We start from the raw sequence: 27,058 nt of genomic DNA on the forward strand, positions 1-27,058 counted from the left end.
CTCTCGTACACTTGCTGCATTTGCATGGAACTCCAGCATTGTTTACATAGAATTAAGTACATTTAAAAAAAATCCCAGAAAAGGTTGTATTCTTATACCAAGGAAAAGAGTCTTTGGCAGATTTGAGTGGCTAGTTGTTGCTGGAAGGATGTATGTTGGTGATGGGTATTATCTGTTTTGTTCAGTTGTTGTTGAGTTCAGAAACACTGCACATGTGAAGTCCGGTGCATTGCTGGGTCACAGTGAGGTACGATGACGGTCTGGGGCAGCCTGCGAAGGAGGGGAAAACAAGGGTAGGTTTGGATAGAGTAAACATAAATCTACAGAGCACAGACATGAATACTATTTGTGTTCTTTATCTCGTATCGGGAACACCCCTCAGATACTCCCAACCACAACGTTTCTATATCAGCTTCCTTATTCATTCCATGGCTGGGCACCTGCTGTGTGGCGTGGGTAGCTCCTGAGCTTAGACACAGTGGAGGTGAGGGTGTGGAGGGCAGGTGTGAGAGACGCAGGGCAGCCACCTCTGTTCCTCCCCACTGTATCTTTGTTCCAAGGCTTTCTAGTATTTCCAAGGCCTATGTGTGAGAAAGAGTTGAAGGAAACAGTTAAGGCTGCTTAGTGGTTTGGGGGAAATGTTCTACTCCTTTTACAGAGTGGAAAGGGACCCAGGGACACCCTTACTACAGGGTACAGGAGAAGAAGGGAACGGATTCTACTAGGACATGGAAGAGAAATGTGCTAGTAACATGTGAGATGCCTCTTAAATGGAGAAAAGAATGAGCCTCGTGACAAAAATAAGAAATATATATTTGGTTTCTACCCTTGGTTCTTGACAGAGCTCCTAATACCCTTGTATTTTCCTGAGCAATAGGGGTGCTAAGAGCGTTTTGTTTTTCTAATATTTGGTCTTTGACTCCAGTGCCTGACACAGAACTACTAAATTCCTTGGAATTTCCTGGATGACAAGCATGTCTTTGTTCTAATAAGGCAACACTTGCTGGCTCCTGGACAGCTTCAGGACGGGAGCTGGTCACCAGAAAGACAAACGCATGATTAGAGACTTGGAACTTTCTGCTCTACCACCCATCCTCCAGGGAGGGGAGAGGCGCTGGAGATTGACTTAATAATTACTCATACTAATATGAAGAAGCCTCAATAAAAATCCCTAAACTACAGGGCCCAAAAGTTTAAATGTTGGTGAACACACCTTGCTGGGAAAGTAATACCTTCATAGAGGACATGGCAGCTCTGTACCCCTTGCTTTGTGTATCTCTTCTTTTTGACTATACCTGAGTTGTATTTTTTATAATAAATTGGTTAATAGTAAGTGAACTCTTTCTCTGGGTTCGGTGAACAGTTTTAGCAAATTATTGAACCTCAGGAAGGAATCATGGGAACTCCCAATTTATAGCTGGTAACCAGAAGTACATGTGACAACCTGGGACTTGTGATTGGTGTCTGAAATGGGGAGGAAGTCTTATGGGACTGAACCCTTAACCTGTGGGGTCTGCTCTAACTCTGTGTAGTAAGTGTCAGAATTTAATTTAATTGGAGGACACTCAGTCAGCATCCACTGAGAGCTGGAGAATTGCTTCGTGTGCGAAAACCCACACATTTGGTGTCAGAAGTGTTTGAGTAGGGAACTTTCTCACTTTTTCTTTTTTCCCCCTTTCAGGCATGAACAAACACATGTCCAGTGGGCCTGGTGGAATTCTCACGTGCAGACAGATATTTCTTTCCTTCCTACACTTGGATAGGTGTGAAGATTGGTGGGGCTCAGGCACTTGAGGGGGTGGCTGCATCTGTCCCCATGGAAAGTTTCTGGGTCTGCTCCATCAGCTTCATGCTTCACTGTGCAGGAGAGGCATAGTCATCCTGAGAAGACTGAGCAGAGAGGAGGGGTTTCACCACCAGAGTTTGCCATGTAAGTGTAAAGATGGCTTGAGAATAGAGCCAATAGCTGGCCTGAGGTACAATGAAGGGCAGGGAAGATGCCAGATGTGTTACTCTAAGTCACCTGATTTGTCATTTGAAGGACCGAACCTGCCTGACATTTATAGTAGTAGGGTGACCTGGCCACTTGTCATCCCGTTCTTCTACAGGTGGCTAATTTCATGGTTGCAAGCTTTCCCTCGAATCCAAAAATAGATGTTTTGCAAATATTCTGGCATTTGGGCATGTGGGAGCTCAGTTGGAGAATAAAATATGGATAATAGACTGTTTCCACTGGAAGGGGCATTGGACCTCAGGCAGCCTATATGCCTCAGTTCGCATGGGAAAAAAATGCTATCCTAGACCTGCTGGATCAGAGCAGGTCACCACTCCTGGAAAAATGGTTAAATCCACCCTGGCATTTTGTTTGCAGGCACATTGGCCTTACAGACAAGAGGGGTCTGGAAGAGCCCCCTCCCCCGCCGGCGGGGGGCTGTTTTGGCAGCAGGGCATGCTTCAGGGGGAGACTGACCTCTCGCCCTGGGAAAGGATGAATGATATGGCCTAAAAAAGCCTTTGGGGAAGCAGTTATTTTATTTCTCAGGTTACGCTTAATATGGGACACCCATAGGCCCTTCCAGGAAGCAATGAGATTGCTCCAAGTGTCTTTCTGGGGGCAGGGGAGCTAGATGAGTTTTTTTGCTGAGCAGTGCATAGGGCCTGAGGAGGCTCTTGGACCCTGAACTTTACACTGAAGGACACCAGTCAATTCCTTGAGCTCATTCCCAGAATCCATTAGAGGGAATTTCAGGGATTTAGGAAAAATCTGAGAGAGCAGGTATAGTGGTATAGAAGGTGAATGCCTGCCCATTCCCACCCCCGACTCTCATACCTTTCTCTTTGGTGAAAGAGCCTGCCTCTGAGTCCCTTAACTATGGTGTAGGGAGGGGAATAAGCACTGACAGAAGGGATGAAAATAAACCCTCTTCCTAACCATGTTTAGCAAAAATGCCAGGATTTTACAATCATGAGGTTCCCATATATGTAGGTATCTTGAACGTGGCAATTGAAGTGGAGAGCTTGACTATATATGTCAAGAAGTGGACTCAGTAGGTTTTATTTGAATGAGGATTTTATTTCACATTTATTAAGTGCAAGAGGTAGGTAAGGCCACTCAGGGATTCTTGCTTTCTGGCAGGAGCTGGGCCTGAAGCGTGGCCTGAGCACATCTGCAGGGGGCGCTGAGGGGACTTGACAAACTGCCCCGACAAGCAGCTGGTCTGTCATGATGAGGAAGATTTTTGCATTTATCTGGACAAAGTATCATATCTCTTTGAATCTAAGGTGCTTTAATTATAAGACACAGCCTGACTTTGTGTTGTCACTGAGAAGGAAAGCAAAAGCTGCCATTTAAACTATCAGTGCCAATAGTTTTGATATATGAATTGATCACAGAGCCTCTCGTGGCTTTGAAATCTCTTACATCAAATTTGAAAGATGTGATGATTTTTCCTGCCTTTAGCTGCAATGTTTAGCATTTAAATATATTTATTAAAACATGCTTTTGCAATGTGTTTTCCATCCCAAAATGTAACACTCCTTTGTGGACTTGAGGTATCTACTTTACTTAGTTTTTGCTGTGTAAGAAAACATGGAATTGTGGTCATTTCTCCAAAAATGAGTATTTGTTTTAGTAATATAAAATGTATGTCCCATTGCTGTTTCTGTGTTTTTTGTGGACATGCAGTTTTTTAACTTTAATACTTATCACAGTGTACTCTATTAGAAGACATTTTGAATGACATTTAAATCTAACATACATGGTGCTGACAATTTGTGCCCTTAAGGTGACCCTCTGTCCATGTTTCCATGGGAATGTCCCCATTTACTCTTGTCATGGCATCCCTCCGGTTAGTGTGCTCTTTCACTTTCAGAAGAGTCTCAGTTTGGAAGATCAAATTCTGTGGTCATCTTACACATACCTCCATTGAAGTGGCAGCATGCACGGCTATCACCAAGTTGCAGTGACACAGGCAGCGATGACTGACTAGCCATAAGTACTGCTTGTATATCAGGGATCGCGTGGTGCCACGCGAATTTCAGAGATGCTGAAATGTGAAAACATATGCATCATAGAATCCATAAAATAAGAAAGAACTCATAAGATTTGTGTATCTGACTGTTCATTTTTCTAAGCTGCCAACTTTTCCTCTAGTAAGAAATACAAATTCCTTCAGTCCTTCAAGTGGATTGCTTACTGTGTGCAAGGAAACTGCAAAATCCATTCTCTTAAGGGGCTCATGGTTCAGTGGGGAAGACAGAAATAAATGAATGATAAACGTGCAGTGTGATAAGTACAGCTTGGAGATTACTGTCCCTGCCCTAAGTGTTTGCAGTGCAGTGGACTGATTCTCAACCACTTAAAAATTCATGCTTATTTTTGTTAAAACATTAAAAATCTCCTCCTAAAGATTCAGAAAGTGGCAACTTCCACCCCATTTTCTTTCCCCTTTCTCTTCCCTCCACCCCTTTTTCCCCCTCCTTCTCCTCCTCTTTCTTCTTCTCAGTGGAAAAAATAATTCTGCTCAAATTAAGGTGATTTAAAGAAGAGCATAGATTCTCTAGTATTGTCACGGATGTCTAATATTGACACAGCATGTCTCTGAATGGCCTAGCGAAGGTGTTCAGAAGGCAGAAAGGGCTCTTAGAGAAGGAGGCATTTGAACTGAGTTTTGAAAATGTGTGTCTATGTGTTGGTATATAATTACAAGTTTCTTATCAACCCAACTGTATAAATAATCATTGTTATGTGTTTCTTGTGTATTTTCCCAGGAGTTCTATATGAATTCACTGGTAAATACAAATATGAATTCTTATCTAGCTCCCAGCTTCTACAAAAACGTTAGCACACTGTACACACTCTTCTTCCACCTTCCAATTTTTGCTTCCCAACCTAATTGTCTTGGAGATTAGTCTTTTAAATTTCTGCATAGTATTCTTTTGTTTGAATGTGCCCACACTAATTCAATGTTTCCTACTAATAAACATTTGACTTGTTGTCCAATCTTCTGTTACAAACATTGCTACAATAAATCAGGGACATTCATCAATTTCATGTAGATGCAAGTATATCTGTGGAATAGATTCTCAAAGTTGAATGGCTGGAGTAAAGGTCATGTGCATTTATTCATTTATTTTAAAATTTTATTAACATTTTCCCCACTTTTATTGAGATAGAATTGACATCTAGCATTGTATAAGTTTAAGGTGTACAACATAAAGATTTGCTATATGTGTATACTGTGAAGGTTATATGCATTTCAAATCTTGAGCGCTATCACCAAATTACTCTATATAGTCCTTGCAACAATTTCCCTCCCACCAGTAATGATGGTGTGCCTGCTTCCTTCCATCTCACTGGTAGAGTGTGCAGTGGGGAGAATAATGCTTCCCCCCGCAGTATGTCCAAATCCTAGTATGTGACAATGTTAGGTAACATGGCAAAGAGGAATTAAGGTTGCTACTCAGCAGAGGTTTTTCTGGATTATCTAATTGGGCCCAGTGTAATCACAAGTGTCCTTAAAAGTAAAATAAAATAAAGAGGTTTTTCTGGATTATCTAATTGGGCCCAGTGTAATCACAAGTGTCCTTAAAAGTACAGGAAGGAGACAGGAGAAGAGTCTGTCAGAGGAAGATATGACTACAGAAGAAAGGCAATGAGAGATGTAATGTTTTTGGCTTCAAAGGTGGAGGAATGGGACCACCAGCAAAGGAATGTGGATGGCTCTAGAAGCTGGAATGAGCAAGGAACAGGTATTGCCTTAGAACCTTCAGAAAGGAATGTAGCCCTGCTGACACCTTGATTTTAGCCCAATAATTAATTTGTGTTGTTTAAGCCTTTGAATTTGTGGTAATTTGTCACAGTGGCAATAGAAAACTAATACATTATGTTATCAAATTGATAGATTATTGCCCATAAAGTGATAAATATTATCTCAGCATAGTTTTAACTTACATTTCCCTTATTATGTGTGAGATTGAGCATCTTTTTATAGATTTATTTCATTTTCTGTGATCTGTCTACTTTTACGTTGGCTTGATTGTTTTTCATTTTTATCAAAATCTAGGAGTATTTGATAAATTGAGATCAGTTTTTTCTGTGATATTAGTTGCAAATAATTTCCTCCAGTTTTTCATTTGTCTTTTGACTTTGCTATGGCTTTAATTTTTGTAGGTTTTTTTTTTTTTTTGTAGGTTTTATATTTATTCAGCAAGATTTATCAATCTTTTCTCCAAGGCTTCCAGTTTTTGAGTTAGAGTGAGAAAGTCCTTTCTCATGCCAGATTTGTAAAGGAGTTCTCCCATGTTTCCCTTTAGTATTTTATTCATTTTTAAATATTTAACTCCTGAATCCAATTGGAATTCAGATAGCAAAACAATTTTTTGAATAGTTTATCTTTCCTGCGCTGTTTTGAGGTGACTTTTTTTTTTATCATATTCTAAATTTCTGTATATATTTTAGTATATTTCTTGATGTTCTAGTCTGTTCTATTAGTCTATTTATGTACCAAAACACCATTTGAATTGTTGAGAGTTTATGTTTTAATATCTAACAGGGATAGTCAGTCCTCTTTGCTCTTCTTTTCACAGAGTTTTCTTGGTAATTCTAATTCGTTTTTTTTCCCCACATGAACTTTAGAATTAGATTGTCTAGTCACAAAAAGGAAAGAAAGAAGTGAAAGAGAAAAAAAGAAAAAAGACGAACGAAAGTTAAAAAACGAGAAAAAATACTTCGGGTATGTTTATTTATTGGGTTCATGTTACATTTACAAATTAATGCTTTTTTATTTGTTTGGTAAAATGTTTTTTTTTGTTATCTTTCTATTGTGTTTAAATTTTACTTATATATTTTCTTCATTTCTTATTACACTTGTTCATTTATTTTATCTATTTTGGAATGGAAAATGGAGTCTTTTCTTCCATTATACTCTAACTCATAATTGTATATATAAAAGCTGTTGATTTTTATATATTAATTTAGCACCTTTTTTATGTTACTGATTTCTGATTGTTTCTAGTAGTTTTACAGCCATTTATATTGTGTTTTTCAACTATACAATCATATCATCTGGTAATGGTTTAGGTAAATTACATACCCATAGAAAATTATTATTTTAACCTGGATTTTCAAATTTATTTATGTAGAGTTGAGCGAAGTAGACTATTATAATTCTTTTCATTTCTCTTTATGCGTGGTGGTTTCTCACATTTCTTTTTGTGTATATTGGTGCTTTATCTTTTTATTAACTAGGTTAGCTAGTAGTTTATTTTTGTAAAGATACACCTTTTGCATTTTTTATTAGTTCTATTTTCTAACCAATAATTTCTGCTTTATTAATTATTTACTCCAACTTGCTTTTGGTTTATTTTGTTGTTCCTTTCCTTACTTTCTATGTTCTTTTCCTAACTCACTGATTAATACATTTGTTTTTATCCTTTCCAGTTTACTCAAATACTCTCCTGAAAGTTATGATTTACACACTAAGTATCAAATTCAATGCCTTCTTCTCCAGCTGTGTCATCCTGGAGTTCTTTTTGTTTTTGACATAGTTGGTCTTCATTGAGAACTCTTTGTTTCCTCTTGCAGGACATGGCACACTTCTGATTTTTAGCTTTTCAGATAAGTTTTCCTTTTCCTGAAGATTCTTTCTTGGACTATCACTGTGTGTGGGTTTTCCTCTTGCTTTAAGTTCTTTAAGCCCTCTTCCTCGGCAATCTTGTGTTCTCTTATCCTTTTGGATCTCTTTCCCTACAGACTACTTTTAAATCGTCTCTTACGCTAGAAATAACTTTATCTTCTCAACTTCAGACTTAGATTTTGAGCTGCTTTTAGAAACCTCTCTATGAGTCAGCTAGGAATTGAAACTCAACATTTGAAACTGAACGCTTCACCCTTCCATCCTTGTCCTATCTCAGTGACACTCTGATTTCCATAGCTCAGCAGCATCACCATTCATTGAATAGCTAAACCTTGACCACTCTGAGTTACGTTTTCTCCTTTTCACTTCCAACATTCAACCAGTTGTCAAATCTTGTCAGTTCTCTCTCTAAAGGGTTTCCCTTTAGGCTCCTTTCTCTGTACCTATAAACTGATTCCAGCCAGTGTTGTCTCCTCTCTGACTGTTGTGGTGGTTTTCTATTAGTTTCCCCTTCTTCAGCCTCCCCCTGCAGTCCCCCTGTCTCAATCAACTTTAGAGCTCTGACCATTCACTCCTCAACTTGGAATCCCAAAAGATACTCCGTGGCCCACCAAATGAGGATTGGTTCCTTATCTGCCCCCTACAATGAGTCTCTCCCTTCCTCTTCCAGTCTTATTCTGCTAATACACTGCTTCCTAGATTTTCTACATTGTATTATATTCAAGCTTTGGCTCATACTGTATTTTCCATTGGTAACATTTTATTCTCTTTTTTATCTACTGAAATTTTACTTATCCTTCAAATTCCATCTCACTACAATTTCCTTTGTGCAGGTTTTCCTGTTGCCCCTGAATCGAAGGTGAGTCCTCCCTCCTTTCATCCCTACAGACCCTCTATTGTTCTTGTTTTTCTTCTCTGAACATACTTATTCACTTGCTTTGTCTTCCCATTAGATGGGGAGTTCCGAGAAGGCTGAGACTGTATCTACTGAGGAACATAATCCATCACCTTTTACATAATAAGTGCTCAAATATTTACTAAACATAGGAGAATTCTCTAAAACATGGTGAAGAGGTAAAATAGATGAGACCTTGAATGACTGTACCCAACAAACAGTTTGTTACTTTTCTGAACTATAACATGAGAGAGAGAGAAACTTTATTTTTAAGCCACTCTAATTCAAGGTCTCTTTGTTACAGCAGTTTTGCCTTTCAAATAAATACAATGGGGACCACACATAAGCAGGGGATGCCATTAACATCTTCAGAAGAAGGCTCATTCATTCATTGATACCAGGGGATGCCAATCAGCTCTGTGTGACAAACAGATGAAGATCTAGGGGTGACCCTTCCATCCTGAATGGGTTTAGGGTAAGCTCTTCAGTGGCCTGAGTCTTTGCAATAAGGAGAGATAGCGCTCTGGCAGCTGTGGCAGGAATCTGGCATACAATGGAGAGGTTCCCGACCAGGGAGACCACATGATCTCTGGTGAGACTAAGCCCTGAGCTCAGCTTAGAACAATAGGTGAAGAAGCTACACTTCACCCAAGGATATAACCAACCTTGAAAAATGAAAATAAAGGTGACCCCAAATGAGAAGACAGTATCAAGGGAGCCTGGAGCTTTAGGAACTTGGACATAGAGACTAATAAGAAGGTGGAGGAGTAGAGTGCAATGCCGGCCAGGTGTACCTGAGGGCAAGAATTCTTGAGGCTAAAATACCATCCTCTGCCTTGGTCTGAATACTGGGGGCTTGCAGGGGCCAGGGTGCCTGCAAAGTAGATGTAATAAAGCCTAAGGACAGAGAGGAACATCTGCAGGCTCATTCTTAGAAAATGTACCGATCATGGGTCCTTCAGGGTCAAGGGTTTTTCACACTTAGCATGAAGCTACCTTGAACTGATTTGGGACCATGTCTGTGTAGAATGACCAACACTCAACCTGGCATTGGTTGACACTACATTTGACTGCTTCTCAAATCTACTTTTTTTGTTTAGATGCCTCCTGTCTGATCCTTTGAACGCTTGAAATGTCTTCATCTCCCCAGGTAGGGTGGGAGGAGCCAGTCAGCGGCCTGGTTTCCTGAGGTGGATCCCTGCCACAAACCCTTCTTGCCAACCACCCTGAACTGACTTCACCAGTTCATGGTCTCATCTGCACCTGACACCAGAGCATGACCATTACTCAGAGTTCTGGAAGCTGTGCTCACATCCTGTTTCATCAGACTGCATCTCCTAACTGTCCCCCTTTCCTAAACTCTTCATTGTCACATGCCCGCTCTAGACCAGCGTTCAGTTGGGGGTGTTGACCTGACCTGCAAACGTCTCTGCTGTAGAAAAGTGTGTGACACTTTCGTCTCAGGTGCGCTGCCTTGTTCTTGCTTGGTCAGATCCCCTCGGGCTGCTCCTTAATGTGTAAGGGCCAAGGGATAAACATCCACTAACGACCCCTGAAATCAAAGGAATAAGGGGTACACCCTGTAATAGTGCATTCTGCAGCCCTTCCCTCTGTTACTGTGAGGTTTTGCATAAGCACAGCGAAATGGTTCTTTGAGAAGCAAGAACTTTCTCTTTCCCATTTTCCCTTTGTCTTCCTGTTCCTTCATTGTCAGCAACCTTTCCCGGTGAATTTTCCCCAGATGTTGAGTAAGGTGCACAGATATCCAGGATGGTTTTCAGTTCTGGAGAGAGATATAGGAGACACAATTTTTCAGTCTGTTGGAGACTAAAGGACTGGAACCTGGGATTTAGATCACAATTCTACTAGCTCTTGCTTTGTTCCTGATACGCTGGGTAAACCTTTGAATAGGCTGGCATAAAAAAAAAAAAAAGACATCTTTAAAAGATGTGTGGCTATAGGCTACGGGGAAATACAGAAAGTCTTTGAGCATGGGTAGTTTAAGCTCTGTGCTTTCTTTTCCTGTCGTGGACTGATCACTGTTTCCCTCTGCCTCTGATTTTCCAGGGACTTCCTTTGGGACTATTTTCAGTTTACGCCACTAGGTGGTGCCTCAACCCTATCAGTCGCTCACCAAAGGGCTCGCTCTGACAGCTGGGTTAAGAGCAAGAATTTTTTTTTTTTTTGGTGGGGTCGTGGGGAACTGCAGTAATATAGAAGGAATGTATTCTTTTTTTCCTGAAAATTCTGGAAGCCAATCAACCTAAATGTTCTTTCCATGGCTGCCTGCGGAGAAGGAGGTCATTTCCCCAACTTCTCTGACTATTCCTCTGACTCTTCCCTCTGCCTTTTGCTGCTAATTGAAGTAGGTAATAGCACATAGAAAAGGAGCCTCTTTCTTTGGGGGATCCTGCTGTAGAAACTCCAGTCTCTTCATGGGAGGCAGCCAAGCCAAGTGGTTAAAAGCACAGGCCCTGGATCTATGTATTGAGTCAGGTTTGAACCTGGTTTGAATGCACTTATAAACTATGTAAACATGGGCAAGTCATATGACTTCTCCATGCCTCAGTTTCCTCATCTATAAAATGGGGATAAGGAACGTGACCTGCCTCAAGATTGTTACATTGTGGTAGCCTCGCTATTATTTATTAGGCCCGTCCAGGTTAGGTACTAGATCAAACCAAGCAAAATTTAGTCCCTGGTAGGATCAATTTGTCATCTCACTGGCCCTGGTGAGAGAACATCAGTCCAAGTCTTTTCTATTCTTTTCTCCAAAAGAGTATGCCTCCTGTTCCCAGGACTGGGAAAGCTCTACCTCTGACCACAAAGCTGGTAGAAGACTGTTAGCCTGCTCTTCTGGTCTTGAATTTCTTCCAGTTGACCATATCCTTGTAAGCAGAGCCTTCAGACCATACAGCAGTGTTCCAATGCAAGGCTGGCTGCCTCCCCCTGACCCCTTTGCCCCTCCCCCAACAACAAGCCTGCTCTTGACACTTCATCCCTTTGTAACCATCGTGTATCTAACTTGGCATTCTTTTCTTTCCATTTCTGGGTCCTCTAGTAGATACAAGACCTTTGAAATCAGTTTGGTTTAAAACATTTATTCAGTTGCTCTTATGGCCAGATACTGTGTTAGCATCTGCTGGGGTATTGTTAATGGAGTGTGTATCTTCACTTTCAGCAGCCTAGGGGTAGGAACTAGGTATATTTTCATTATGAACAGTAGGGTCTGCAGAGTCATCAATTCGTTGACTATGGGGGATACAGAGCTGTGAAGGGAGAGAACACAGTCCCCTGGACACAGTAGCCCTCTATTCTCTAAATCAAGTTGTAAAATAAAATTCCCATCTCATCAGGGGTCTACTCTGAAAATCACAGAGGGAATAGCATATATTCTATTGATAACAACTCTCTTTACTTCTTAAACTTCTCTGAATTGTCTATGCTTTGTGTACTCAGATTGGTTCTTCAATTAGTGGCTATTGACTGACTTTTCGTGTTAAATGGAGACTAGACAATGAAGGGAAATTGACTCTTACATGGGCTCAGATATCAGAGGAGACACCAGAGAGTCCCGAGGCCTTCAGGGTCTGTCCCCTGTGACCAAACAGCTGTTTGGTTTCCTCAGCTAGAGAAATAGTCATTCTTTCTTGACTGGCTCACAAAAGGGATGAACTTTCCGTATAGGAGAAGCTTTTCATGTCTACACAAAAAGACACACAGCCTCACTCATCCCTAACAGAAAGATTTGTGCCGTGGATTCTGGGGTGAAAATATTGTCTTCTTCTCCTTCTCCTTCTCCTTCTTCTTCGCTTGTTCATTTTTCTGTTGAAGCCTGCTAAAGGAAGTTGAGTGATCTTTCTCCTGATATCTCACAGCTGAAAACAAGCAGAAACTAACTGCCATTGTGTAGAGAGCCACCAACTTATGGAGGCCCTGGGTCGTCACCTCCTCCAGGCTTATTAGGAAGTAATAATAAATAGTTCCACCAGCTGCTTGCTAACTGCACCCTAGCCCCCCAAGTCTATACAAGAAAACTAAAGAGGGAGTGAACAAGGAGGAGGGGGTGTGTTTGTGGGGAAAGCCACGGATGTACAGAATTTGTGTTGAGAAATGATTCGTTCTCTATCTCCTGGGAGACAAGTGAGTTATATTATGCCCAAAAGCCAAGAAGGGGAGGCTTCCAGAAAATTGCTTGTAGAAATTGGAGAAGGGGAGATGGGCATCTTGGTCTCCATGTGGATAACTTGCTGATCTACCCAGGGCAGATCCCATCTGGTCTCTTCTGAACAGAGGAAAGAGGACTAGGAGATGGTGGGGTAGAGAGAGGTGTGGCCATGTGCAGATATATGGCTCCTATGGGACCAAAGGATACAGTGGAAGGCAGCTGGGCTTTCATCACTTAAGAGAGCTTCCCACCAAGCGGGCTCCTGGGCATTAGCTGCCATGATGTGACATCGTCCTCTGAAGGTGGAATTGTGAGGAGCGGGGGTGGAAACAGTAGAACCAGAGGTAGATTTCCTGAGTCAGGGAAGAGTGCTGGGCCAAGGCCCAGTAGCGCCAACAAGAGCTCCCACACAGGCTCTTTGAAGGTCAGATATTTGAACACCAACCATAGGGGTGTCTGTAGGTAGTAAATGTTACGTTGAAGCAGAGCAGTGGATGGGGAGAGGAACCACAGGGGCCAGTTAAATAAGAAACACCTCTCTCTGCCTCCCTCCTGCCAACGTGCTGGGGAGACTAGGCCTTGAAGGGAGAGTAAGGGAAGGCAGCTCCGAGCTTCCCGTGCCCTCTTCCTGTCTCAACACCAAGAGTTTCAGGTCAAAACCATTCTAATGTGAGAAGATGTGATACATAAACCAAGTTCGAGGTTGAAGTTTCAATTGGACTCAGCTTAATCATTGAAAATAACAAAAAATATTCTGAAATCTGCCTAAGATGTCACTAAGAAATGCAAAAGACAGATTTGACTGAGTTTGATTGAAGGCAATAATCAGAGAAAAATAAAACCACATCATGTTCATATACCCCTGAGCTGAGACAGAGAAATATACTTGTTACTAGCCTTTTAAAAATAATTTGTCCCCAAAGGGACACAGACATCTTTAAATCTTTAAAATAAATGTTTATAATATAGATTGGAGATTCCTTTATTAATGGGAAGTTATAAAAGTTACTGGTATAAAACAAATTTTGCCTAACACCAATATTTTAATCAAAAGCAAATTATAAAAGCCACTTGGTGTGAGGTCTTAATAGATTTCCATGTATTTTGGGGTGAAAGAGGGGGACTAAGATTAAGGATTATTGGCCTAAGCTTTCCTTGCTAGCTTCCTTAGAGTAGATTCAAAGTTCATCAAGAATTTTAAAAATTATGTCTATTAAAAATTTCTCAGAGCAGGCTTACATATGGGAACATCTTTGGAGCTATTCTAGAAGCCACATCTGCCTTGACTGATTGAGTTCAAATACTCAGCCTCCAGGAATGCCAATTAATTCTCTTAGGACTAAGGGTTACTTCAGAGTTTAGTAACCCTTCCCCCACCTACACCTACCCCTAAGTGAGGAAAAATGCAGCTATCTTGCATGGACACCACTTTTGCCTGGACACTAGACATGGCTGCTCTCAGCCTGTGATTGCTTTCCTTGTCTTGGCCATCAATTGTGATCTTAATTCTGTCTAAGATTTCCTTCTCATTGTCCCTGACCGTGACCTCAACTTAGTCTAATTTATTAAATTCTCTTATTGGGCCATGACCTTTGCTCTGCCGATTAAACTCTGCTGTCTATCTTGGTTAAACATTTTTAAACTGTGTTGTCACTTTTTGTTTTCAAACCATTTTACTTTTAAAGAACACAACATGGGAGGTGAATAAGGATAGCAGTTTTTGCAAAGAGGAAAGGGTACTGGTTGGAAAGCATTTATGGCAGGGCTATGGCTCATAGTATTAAATCTATGAGTTTTCTGACAGATGGTCAGTATAACTTGCCCTCTCTGCTCTCTCACTGGTGCCCTGAGGGCTGTTTTCCCCTCTGTAGCCCACACAGAAGCAAAGACTTAAAGGAGCCCTTGGCCTAACTCAGGAAGAGAAGACCCTGATGCAGGCTTATGTTTAGCTAGAGTTTTCCATGCCCAAAGGTGAGGTAAGCCTGTGGGTAGGAAAAAGGGAAGAGGAAATGGAGGGATAAAGCAGACTGGAGTGTTTGAATTGGTTTTGAAGAAACCCAGGTTTCGTGAAGATTAGAGATGGACCTTGGCATCCACCAATCCACCCACTGCTTGTTCATAACCTGTTGTCTTACAGTCTTGGATCCTTGCAAGTCCCTGAACAGAGGATGAGGGATTTGGAACATCTTATATGAGGAAGGGGTTAAAAAAGCAGAGAACCATGTAGTTTCACTGATATGTGGTATATAAACCAAAAACAACAAAAGAACAAGACAAACAAATGAGAAACAGAAACTCATAGACACAGACAATGGTTTGGTGGTTGCCAGAGGGTAAGGGGGGCGGAGGTTAGGGGTGGGAGATGAGGGTAAGGGGGATCGAATATATGGTGATGGAAGGAGAACTGACTCTGGGTGATGAACACACAATGGGATTTATAGATGATGTAATACAGAATTGTACACCTGAAATCTATGTAATTTTACTGACAATTGTCACCCCAATAAATTTAATAAAAAAAAAAAGAGAAAAACTTCAAAACTTTATCCCCGCTCAAGGAGGAACTGTTCAGAAGCAGTGGGATTTTCCTTGACCCAAAGGAAACCCAAGGCATGTTCCCATTGTCATATACTTCAGTATGAACTGAGCTGGCTTGCTAGCTTGTTAGTAAAAATGACACATTTCACCTGAATTTTAAGTTCTGTGTCTCAAAATTCAGGTGAAATGTGTCATTTTAGTCTAGAGCGGCTAAACTCCCAACTAAAAATGTTGATAATTTTACAGATTCAAATGAATTATAAGGTACAAAATAATATTTTACCTGAGTGAAGTATTATGATAGTAATTTGGATGTTCGGTTTGCTCTGGATGCAACCCGGTCATTCCATTCATCTTTAGAGTTGACTGTCTAATCCGGGTCTTTCTTTGGCTGATGATAATTGAATTAACCAATGCCAGCTTTGCAAGTGGCCAACCAATGATTTAGCTGGAAACTCAGCAGTCCAAGTTCTAGCTCCAAATTATGTGTTCTGACAGCAGATCCATGCTTGCTTGCTTTTGTAGAATTAAGTATACACAGATAAATCATCAACAAGTTAGCTACCAGTATTTATTGAGTCAATTTTGGGATAGAATTTATGTTTCTGTGTGCGTGTGTGTGTTTGTGTACATTACAAAGAAGTTCAAGATACGGTTACAGCACTTGAGAAACTTATAGAGAAATAACATAAAATTAGTACGTTTATATTTAGAGTTGTGCCTTGTGGCTAAATATTTCTCAGATGCTGAATATGTGCTTATATACATTTAAAACAGGGCATTAAAATTGAAGTTCCAAGTGAGCCGTTAAGATATAAAAGTGATGTTTACCAAAATGATATGAAAGAAAAAATATCACTGGAATCATACAGTATGTAGCCTTTTCAGACTAGCTTCTTTCACTTAGCAATATTCATTTAAGATTCACCCACGTCTCTTTGTGTCTTGATAGCTCCATTTGTTTTATTATTGAATAATATTATATTGTATGAATGTTCCAAAGTTTTTTATCCATTCGCCTATTGAAGGATATCTTGGCTGCTTCCAGTTTTGGGCAATTATAAATAAAGCTGCTATTAACATTTGTGTGCAGATTTTTGTGTAGATATACAAGTTTTCACATCAGTTTGATAAATACCTAAGAGTGTATCATGAAACTGTACGTAGCTTTCTAAGAAACTGTCACAGTGTTTTCCAATGTGGATGTATGATTTTGCATTCCCATCAACAGCGAATGAGAGTTCTTACTGTTTTGCATCCTTGTTAGCATTGGTATTGTCACATTTTTGGATTTTAGCCATTCTAATAGCTGTATGGTGGGATCTGATTATTATTATTATTTTTTAATTTATTGGGGTGACAATTGTTAGTGAAATTACATAGATTTCAGGTGTACAATTCTGTATTACATCATCTATAAATACCATTGTGTGTTCACCACCCAGAGTCAGTTCTCCTTCCATCACCATATATTTGATCCCCCTTACCCTCATCTCCCACCCCCCACCTCCCACCCCCCTTACCCTCTGGTAACCACTGAACTATTGTCTGTGTCTATGAGTTTTTGTTTCTCATTTGTTTGTCTTGTTCTTTTGTTGTTTTTGGTTTATATACCACATATCAGTGAAATCATATGGTTCTCTGCTTTTTCTGTCTGACTTATTTCGCTTAGCATCATACTCTCAAGATCCATCCATGTTGTCACAAATGTTCCTATTTCATCTTTTCTTACCGCCGAATAGTATTCCATTGTGTATGTATACCACAACTTCTTTATTCATTCATTTATCGTAGGACATTTTGGTTGTTTCCATGTCTTGGCCACCATAAACAAAGCTGCAATGAACATTGGAGCACACGTGTCTTTATAGATAAATGTTTTCAGATTTTTTGGGTAGATACCCAGAAGAGGGATTGCTGGGTCATACGGCAATTCTATTCGTAATTTTTTGAGGAACCTCCACACTGCCTTCCATAGCGGCTGCACCAGTCTGCATTTCCATCAACAGTGTATGAGGGTTCCTTTTTCTCCACAGCCTCTCCAACACTTGTTACTATTTGTCTTGTTGATGATAGCCATTCTGACTGGGGTGAGGTGATATCTCATTGTGGTTTTGATTTGCATTTCTCTGATGATTAGTGATGTTGAGCATTTTTTCATATGTCTATTGGCCATTTGTATGTCCTCTTTGGAGAAATGTCTCTGCAGGTCCTCTGCCCATTTTTCAATTGGGTTGTTTGTTTTTTTGTTATTGAGTTTTATGAGTTCCTTGTATATTTTGGATATTAGCCCCATTCTCGGAGGCACTGTTTGCAAAAATCTTCTCCCATTCAGTTGGTTGCCTCTTTATTTTGTCGATGGTTTCTTTTGCTGTGCAGAAGCTTTTAAGTTTCATATAGTCCCATTCGATTATTTTAGCTTATGGTTCCATTGCCTTTGTAGTCAAATTCATAAAATGCTCTTTGAACCCAAGGTCCATAAGTTTAGTACCTGTGTTTTCTTCTATGCAGTTTATTGTGTCAGGACTTATGCTTAAGTCTTTGATCCATTTTGAATTAATTTTGGTACATGGTGACATAGCAGTCCAGTTTCATTCTTTTGCACGTGGCTATCCAATTCTCCCAGCACCATTTATTGAAGAGGCTGTCTTTCCTCCATTGTATGTTTTTTGCTTCTTTGTCAAAAATTATCTGTCCATATTTATGTGGTTTTATTTCTGGGTTCTCAATTCTATTCCATTGCTCTATGTGTCTGTTTTTCTGCCAATACCATGCTGTTTTAATTATTGTAGCCCTGTAGTACAAGCTAAAGTCGGGAAGTGTGATACCTCCAGTATTGTTCTTTTTTCTTAAGATTGCTTTGGCTATTCGGGGTCTTTTGTGGTTCCAAACAAATCTGATGATTTTTTGTTCTATTTCTTTAAAAAATGCCATTGGGATTTTGATGGAGATTGCATTAAATCTGTATATTGCTTTGGGTAATATGGCCATTTTAACTATGTTGATTCTTCCAATCCATGAGCACAGAATGTCTTTCCATTTCTTTGTGTCTTCTTCAATTTTTTTCAATAATGTCTTATAGTTTTCAGCATATAGGACCTTCACATTTTTGGTTAAGTTTATTCCTAGGTATTTTATTCTTTTTGCTGCAATTCCAAAAGGAATTGTTTTTTGTATTTCTTTTTCTGTGATTTCATTGGGGATCTGATTATTTTAATTTGTGGTTTTCTGATGACAAATGACGTTGAGTATCTTTTCATACACTTATTTGTTATCCATAGATCTTCTTTGGTGAGATATTTCTTCAGACATTTTGCCTATAATTTTATTTGGGTTGTTTGTTTTCTTGTTGTTGAGTTTTATGAGGGTTTTCCTCCTGTTCCAGGTGTACAAAGCAACATAATAGTTAGACATTTACACCCCTCACAAAGTGAGAACCCCCCTTCCCCAAGCTACTACCCCTCTGACATCTTATATAACTGTTACAATACCATTGACTATCTTCCTTATGTTCTACTCAAGCTTCTGTGACTATATATATATATATAAAATTATAGTTGACATACAATATTCTTTTACTTCAGTTGTACAGTGCATTGGTCATGCATCTATACAGTCTATGAAGTGATACCCTTGTTAGATAAGTATTTTGCAAAGATTTTTGCCCAGTTTGTGGATTGTGTTTTTCATTCTCTTCACAGTGTCTTTCATGAAACAGAATTTTTTAATTTTAGTAAATTTCCACTTACCATCAATTTTTCCTACATGGATTTTGCTTTGGTTGTTATATTTAAAAGTTCATTGCCAAATGAAATGTCACCTAGATTTTCAATTATATTTTCTTCTGGAAATTTTATGTTTTGCATTTTATATTTAGGTCTACTCTTGAGTTAATTTTTGTAAAAGGTTTGTGTCTAGGTTGATTTTTTTTCTTCTTCATATAGACATCTAATTGTTCCAGTGCCATATGTTAAAGAGACTGTTCTTTTTTCCATTGAATTGCTGCTCTATTTTCAAAGATCAGCTGACTATATTTGTTTGGGTCTATTCCTGGGCTCTCTATTCTGTTCCAGTCCTTTCCAATGTATGTTTCTATTATTTCATCAGTATCATGCCATTTGAGTATTGTAGCTTTTCAGGTTGTTTTTTAGGGAAAATACACAGAATAGTACCTGTCCTTAGGAAGTACCTGCCATGTGTAACATTGATTGGAGACTGAAGTGTGGATTAAAGTCCTGAACTGGACTCTTAATTTTTGAAATGAGACTGTATTTTATTACTTGACTGTGGCAGTGTCTGTTACCTTAAAACAAATAGAAAACTCATGAGAACTGCTGAGTTTTTATCTAGTGCAGGGGCAAATCTTCTTTCACCAAATAGTTTTTAAAGGGCATTGGGAAGACAAAACTAAAGTTGAGTTTTAATGAAATCCTACTCAATGAGCTTATTCAGCATGTGACTAACATATATTTATGTTAGAACTCATATAACATTTAAATAGTTATTTCATGGATTTGGGCTAACATAAGGCAATTCATGTGCCTTCAAACATTATAAATATATCCAGCAAGCAAATGCTCAATATGTATCACAAAATATAAGTTAAATTATAAGTTTCATAAGTATCTATTTTCTGGTATCATTTTGGAAGGAATTATATTGTATTTTCTTAATGTTATATTACTATAACCCAGATAAAATGTAAGTAGGTCCAAATAATGTTTACGTTTTGTTTTCTTAAAAAGTATAAATTTTAGGTTGCCTTAATACCATTATAATCTATTAATTACCAGCCATTTCTCAGTGTTTTTAATTTTTCCAAACTGTGGGTCTAATACATCAATTGTGCCTTACATTGTATAGCACAATTATTATTTAAGGAACTTTCTATTTCTTATCTAATTTTATGTCTGAGACAGAATTATAATGTGCACTCTCCTTTGCACTTTTGCTGCATTACTGGTACCTTATGAGGTGCTTATGTAAACTCTACTGTTGCCTATAACTGCCTTTGTCCTGTGGGAACAATGTCAACCATGAAGAACTGACCAATTATATTAAAGTCACTCTGAAACTATTAAGCATTTGTGCAGTTATCTGTCTGATTATTTTACATTTTTTCATGTTTGCATTTCAAAAAAGAAAGATATTGTTGGAATTTACTCTTTGTGGAAATAAACGTTTTCAGGTGAGAGTGACTAGTTAATTTAAATCATAACTTTTTTGATAAATATTTTAGGCTTTCTGGGCCATACATTCTATGTCTCAACCACTCAAATCTGCCATTGTAGCATGAAAGCAATCATAGATTATATGTAAACTAATGAGCTGAGTTCTAATAAAACTTTATTTATAAAAACTGCCTGCATTTGGCCTGCAGGCTGTAGTTTCAGCAAACTGGCCTAGAGAGTAGAATGTCCACTTCAAACTTTTTCTTTGTTTGAAAGTAAGTGGAATTAAATAAACGCTAGTAGGCAACTTATAAAATCTAGCATGGAATAGTAATGACAGGGATGCTTTTGCTATCTGTTTGTCAGGAGTCCTTTAAGAAAACTTCCCAAGTACCAGAATTTTACCTGAACTTTTTCAAGAGCAGCAAAGAACTAATATCAAATGTCATCCTGTCTGTTCAGAGGAGGAATCAAAAGCAGGGCAAATTCTATAACAGTGCAAATGAGTCACTGGGATCCATTCACCTCTGACTTACAGACGGTGGCTCCATGCTCACCATTTCAGAGGGAGCCTCTAGTGATTCGGTTATCTGGGGCAAGAAATAGACATACATGCAGAGCTTGAAAAATGGTTCATGTACCCAAGCTTACACACGTCCTTCACAGGAAAGACTCTAGCTTATTACTAACCCCATGTTTATTCTTTAGAATAAATCACCTGATTTTCTAGCCCCGGATGGATCATACTCAGCAAATTAGTAAGGGTGGGGTAGGAAAGCTGCTGCTGGGGGCTGACAGCCTGAGAGTAAAGGAGGACATAGGTCTAAAACAGACACAGCAATTCAAAATCCCTGTCCTTGTAGTCATTTACTGCTGTGATAAACCGTCCTTATGCACAGATTACTGCTATTGATTTTGGTGAAGACAATTATGAAACATGGACCAGATCAATCAGAAGCATTGTGGAAATAAGGGGTATTGGCATATATGTGTTTATGAAGAGATGTTACTCAAGCTTAGTGAAATTGATTGAAGCAGTTGTTTAAATGGATATGAAAAGGCAATTTTCTGGAGAAACAGTCACAAATTGCTTAGCAGCCCAAAGTATACAGGGAACTACTACTACTATATATATTTCTAGAAGACAAAGGTGAACAAGGGTCTTTTGGAATTGTAAGACAAATTGAAATTAGGAACCGAACTGGTCTTGACCCCAGGTCATTATGAAAACTTTAATCATATTCTGTCTACAGTATTAAGAAAGGGGAGAAAAACATCCAACTAGCTTTCCAAAAATGATTCCAATCCAAGTGGTTAAAATTATTAGTAAAAATGTCTTGGCACTTAAAGGCATAAAATTATTTGAAACACTTCATTTCACAATGATGTTGAATAAATAAAGCATCACTCTCCTTAAGTAAGGCCAGGTGTAGAAACAAATTACTTTTTTGTTGTTGAACCTTTTGGAGATTTGAACTTGCATAAGATTGTTTCCATATAGTACAAAGTGAAGTGTGGATTTGACTGTTATTTGGTAATTATGATCAATTTTAAATGCCCAAGAATAATTCATTCCTCACATGAATTAATTTCATGCAAATTTTAAGCTTAGATGTCTAATACTGACGTAATTAACTGAGTAGTTGCCAAACATCTTTCTTTTTTCCTATGTAAACAACATGTATATTGCTAGGAGATTATTTGAAATTCTCAGATTATCTAGGATTTCCAATCTTGTAGCCGAGAAGAATTGACTGAACATATTTTTTTCTTTTTAAATTTACCTGTTACTGAGGTTTAACTCTTTTGCCTTGTTTCATGTTTTTCTCTCTCCTTTTTAATGTAATAAATAAAATATAATAGATGCCGATGAAGACCCATTTGTACCCATCCCCAGACTCATGACCCTCTTTCTTACTCCAGAATAACCTTTATCCAAATTCATGTTTTTATTTTTGTGTATATGTATTTTAATTGCTATGTACTACTCCAGTGTATGAATAAGCTACAATTAATTGTTCATTCATTTGTTAATGGACATTTGAGTAATTATACTGGTATAAAAATAATGAAATCAACTTTGCAATGTTTATTTCTGTGTACATGTATCTAAAAGTAGTGTTTCTGGGTATGTTTGTCTCTAACCTGGCTTTTATTGCAAAATCACTCTCTACTGTGGCTATAACCAATACACAGTCCCGTGAGTGTGTGAGAATTCTCCATAGCCACATCTCCAACAAACTCAATTTATCAGGCTTATAATTTAAATTTTTTTGCCACTCTGATAACATTGAAAATAATGAGTTTTGTTTTCATTTGCATTTGCTTAATTGCTAATCACAGTCACCATCTTCCCATATAGTTTTTCTTCCTTCAGATGTTTATTAAAGACCACATGAGACAACAGATAATGGTAATGAGTTGGGGTGCCAAGTTTTCCCTGAGTAGGAGTCAAATTCTTCAAAAAACTGAGGGAAGTGATTACAAGTTGAGGAGATAGCAGCTATGAGGAGAGGTAGAAGGTGTCAAGAACTTCTCAGGACCAAGAACATGTGAACAATTATTTGGAAGCAGCACTGGGGACCCAGAAGACCCCTACCAGAGGAATGTAAGGCTGCTTCCAGAGGGCTGAGAGGGAAGGGGGCCAGAGAGCATCCACAGGAGAAAGCCGGGGGCTAACTTAAGGCACAAGAAGTAGAAGATACAAGAGAGTTTGCTAATTATAGATTGGGAAGGCCAAGGACCCAGCTGATGAACTTGTGAAGGAAGCAATAGGTCAGAATTAGGCATAGAGGTAGCAGTGTGGAGATGAGAGTTTGGGGATAATGGGATAGGGCATAATGGGATTGGCCCTGACATTCTTTCAAAGGAGGGTAGAAACCTGTAGTGTGATGGTCCTCCCTTAATGGTATGGCAGCTCCTAGGGAGAGTGGCTGGGCCTGTTGCGCTTACTCATTTGTGGGTCCCAAGCACCTAATGTGGTGCCTTCATCTGAGTGAGCAGTTTTCTATGCTTCCTGTCCCAGCTATCTACAACCAGAATCTAGGGTCAGAGGCACTTGATAATCTCTGTTTCTAGAGTAAGGTTCACAAAAAGAATTCATAAATTAGAACTAGAGCTACCCTAAAAAGTATTTTAAAAATATTTCTGTCTTAGTTGTATAAATGTGAGTTTTTATTTTTTTTGGTTTAGCCTTTATCAAAAACTCCACAGGAAAATATTTTTACTATTTAAACATGGCTTCCCACTGGGATTACATTCTCTACAAACATTGATTCTCGGTGAGTCATAGATTGTGTGGTTTCATATACTGCAAAGAGTGTGTTTACTTTATGCACATTTATTTACAATTAAAGGGATATATTTTGGGAACATTTGTTACTAGGAGTACACTTGATGCTTATAAAAATGGAATTCCATACATTTTCACTAAAATTTGGTGCTAGTGAAAACACAAGTTTTCTTTTGTGTTGCATCAGATTTGTAACAGCAAAGCATTTGCAGCACTAAAAAATACCAAAATTATAAGTCATCTGAATCAATATACTACTCATAATTTCTTGGAAATCAGTGAAAACTTTTCATATTTACCAAGTGTCAACAATAAATTTAGATGAAGGAATTAAGGCTGGAACCTATGGGGCCCAAGGCTTCATGTTCCATCAGATGATGGGAAGGCACGAACTGCTCCTAGATTTTGCCTGTCACCATGGGGTCTCTTGTCTTGAGTGTCTGCTGTCTTTGTCCAGATTGAGATAACACATTTCTTGTAACTGTATCTATTTAAATGCTTAAATGTTTATTTAAATATTAAAATTAGTAAAAACTATTGTAAGGAATTAGAGACTCATCATTCAAGAACAGTAGGTCTTACTCCAGTTTAGCTTTCATTCTGCCCTTTAATTTTCCTATATTTAAGCCATGCAACTGGTTTTTCAGCTCACAACATTTCAGAGAAATGAAATTTTCCACTGATGGAAGTATGCATCTAGCTCATACCTTTAAGTCAAGTCAGTTAGTCAGTCCTGAGCGCCTGGACAGTTAGCTGGAAACCAGGTAGCATGCTTCTAGAAGGCTTTAACTTGCTAATGCTCATTCATTCAACAAACATTCACAGAGTGTCTACTATGTGCTGTAGAAATGCTGGGGCTACAAACAGGAAATAAAACGCTCATGAATGCCTCTCTTCAAGCTTAAATTCTGCACTGAAAAGTATCTGAGCAGAAATCTGTGGTTTTCTCACAGTGTCCTAGTGTTTCCTGTTGTCTTTGCTAGTACCAAGCCTAACACTAAAGAGCAAGAAATACTTTCACCTGAGAGCCCTTGTCTTTGAAGGGATTCCTAGAGACAAACAAAGCCTGGTCAAGAGTTGCCGATGTCATGGGGGAATATGGCTGATGTAGAACACAGACTTAATTGTCAGGGACAATTTTTTCCTCCTTTAAACATGTTCCACTTTTGACAGCTTCCCCAGAAATTTCCCTGTGTCAGATGCCTCAGTGCCTGCCTCAGTTTTCCAGTTGCTTCATCATGTCTCATCCAGGTACCTCACTCGAACTCTACTTCAGTGTATATCTGGTACATGTGTGAGCTTTAGAAAGTATCCAACATGATTCTTGCCTTCTAAGAACTTAGTTTTAGTGAAGATTTAAGACATTTGAGATGTGACCATAAAGAAATGTGTCTGAATTAAAGTGTTTTCAGCAATGATAACATTATAAGAGTACACACATATATACAAATATTGTGTATATAATTTTTTTTCTTCAAACTACCTTTGGTTAGATCCATAAATTCTAATATGCTTTAAAAAAAATCAGTTACCATTGTAAATGCAATGGGTTGTAAAACTGAAGCAAGTCACTAAATTGATATATATTAATACACAAAACAAAGGATGGTATGAAGCAAGACATAACCAGGTGGGAAACAGAATGCCATGGCTCACGGTGACCCGAGTGTGGGTTCTAGTAATGGGGAAAGACTCCACAGACTCCTAAATTTGGCCTTGAAAGAAAGATAGGATCTGGATTGGGAGGAGGGTAAGAAAGAGTGGCAGCAATGTGTTATAACCTGGGTGGTGTGTCCACTGACGGCCTGGTTGGCTCTGTCCTGTCCCATTTTGGTGAAGGGCAGAGTGAGCCCTTCACACTGTATCCTAACCAAGACACCCGGGGACTGGGCTTACTTTTCGGTGTGGGAAGATTGGCACTTACAGATTACTGTCTAGAACTGGGGGGCTCCAGGTTTTCTACAGATGGGGTCAGTGGGAGGAATGCTGTCCATGAGAAGAGCCACCGGACTGTCAATGGTTGGCTGGTGGTGACAAGGAATGGGAATCATTGGTTGGTGTGAGTTAGCTTCCTATCAGCTCTTAATTAATGATGAGCAACATTGTTTTACATGTAGAAAAGATGTAATGGATGTAAAAGAATGAACTAAGAAGGAAGTTAATTGGTACAGAGAGGTGACAAGGAAGACTGTCAGTCATGGGTGGAAAAAAGTTTGTAAGAAGTGTTAATGACAAGCTTATGCGTTATGCTGGCTTGCGGTTTGCATTTATGTTATCTGCTAAAAAATTAACACAAAAAATAAAAAAAAATAATAAAAAAGAACATCTGTGAACAACTTTGTTCCAATAGATTTAAAATATGAAATAAAAAATTATCTGGAAAAATAAAATTGAATGACACTGACTTAAGAAAAAAGAGAAAACCTGAATAGATCTAAAATTACTAAAGCAATTCAGTCAGTAGTTAAAAATATAACATCCAACTCCTCCAAAAGAGAAACAACAAACAAAAATGCATGAGACCCAGAGGATTTCATAGATGACGGCTAGCAAATGTAGAACATATAATACCATTGTTATATGAACTTTTTCTGTGATTCTGAGTTTCAATTTTGGAAATCTCTTTGCTTTGTGGATGAGGTTGAGCCATGGCCATATGAACTTAGACATGGCCTATTATAAATTCCTAATTCTTCAAAAATAATATGACAGGATCTTAGAGAGACATAAATGAAATTTTGACTCTTTACAAATTTTTATAAACAAGTAATTGAGCCACAGTTTTAATGAAAATCAGTACAGGCTAAAAGGCACACATTTCTTGGTTTGAAAACAACAAATGTTTCAGATAAACGTATCTTTTGTTAGTTAACTTTACTGTCAATTCATACCACTGGCTTCAGAAGAAAAATATTTACAAACTGTATAGGAATTACTGGGAATCAGCCCTATGTGTCAGAGTAATCCCTTCCTTGGCAGTTATAATATTTTGAGAGACACAATTCAGCCCAAGTTATATCTAAATCCACATTCTAATGAGCCCTGCTATGGTAGGATTCTACTGTGTTTTCTTCTGAATTTAGATTTTGCCTATTTTATTCCATTCTTTGGTGTTTCTTCACTAGCTAACTCCACAGCTCACATAATATTGCCCTGATTAATTAGTGATTGTGGATTGTTAATGTGGTTTATTGGTCACTGCTTTCACAAAGATATTTTTTAATCTCTTGTCTGAGCTAGCATGCAGAGATTTTTGTATGAGTTTCCTTCTCTGGTTAAGACAGTCTTGGTACAATAACTCAGTCATTCAGGTGTCTGTATATTTGTTCATTTATCAACCATTTATTTTCATCGTCT

The 27,058-nt window shown here is 38.7% G+C and overlaps 1 protein-coding gene across 1 annotated transcript in view; it reads right to left on the reverse strand.

Annotated features, from left to right (window-relative positions):
• Nucleotides 1-3,993, reverse strand: part of POU2AF2 (POU class 2 homeobox associating factor 2) — a 41,325-nt gene extending 37,332 nt beyond the window's left edge. Inside the window, exon 1 of the mRNA XM_074337067.1 lies at nt 3,921-3,993. Within this exon, the coding sequence (XP_074193168.1) occupies nt 3,921-3,993 (73 nt within the window). The remainder of the gene's footprint in view (nt 1-3,920) is intronic.
• Between the last annotated feature and the right edge of the window lie 23,065 nt (nt 3,994-27,058).

Source organism: Rhinolophus sinicus, linkage group LG06 (genome assembly GCF_036562045.2).
Source record: "Rhinolophus sinicus isolate RSC01 linkage group LG06, ASM3656204v1, whole genome shotgun sequence".
Lineage (NCBI taxonomy): Eukaryota > Metazoa > Chordata > Mammalia > Chiroptera > Rhinolophidae > Rhinolophus > Rhinolophus sinicus.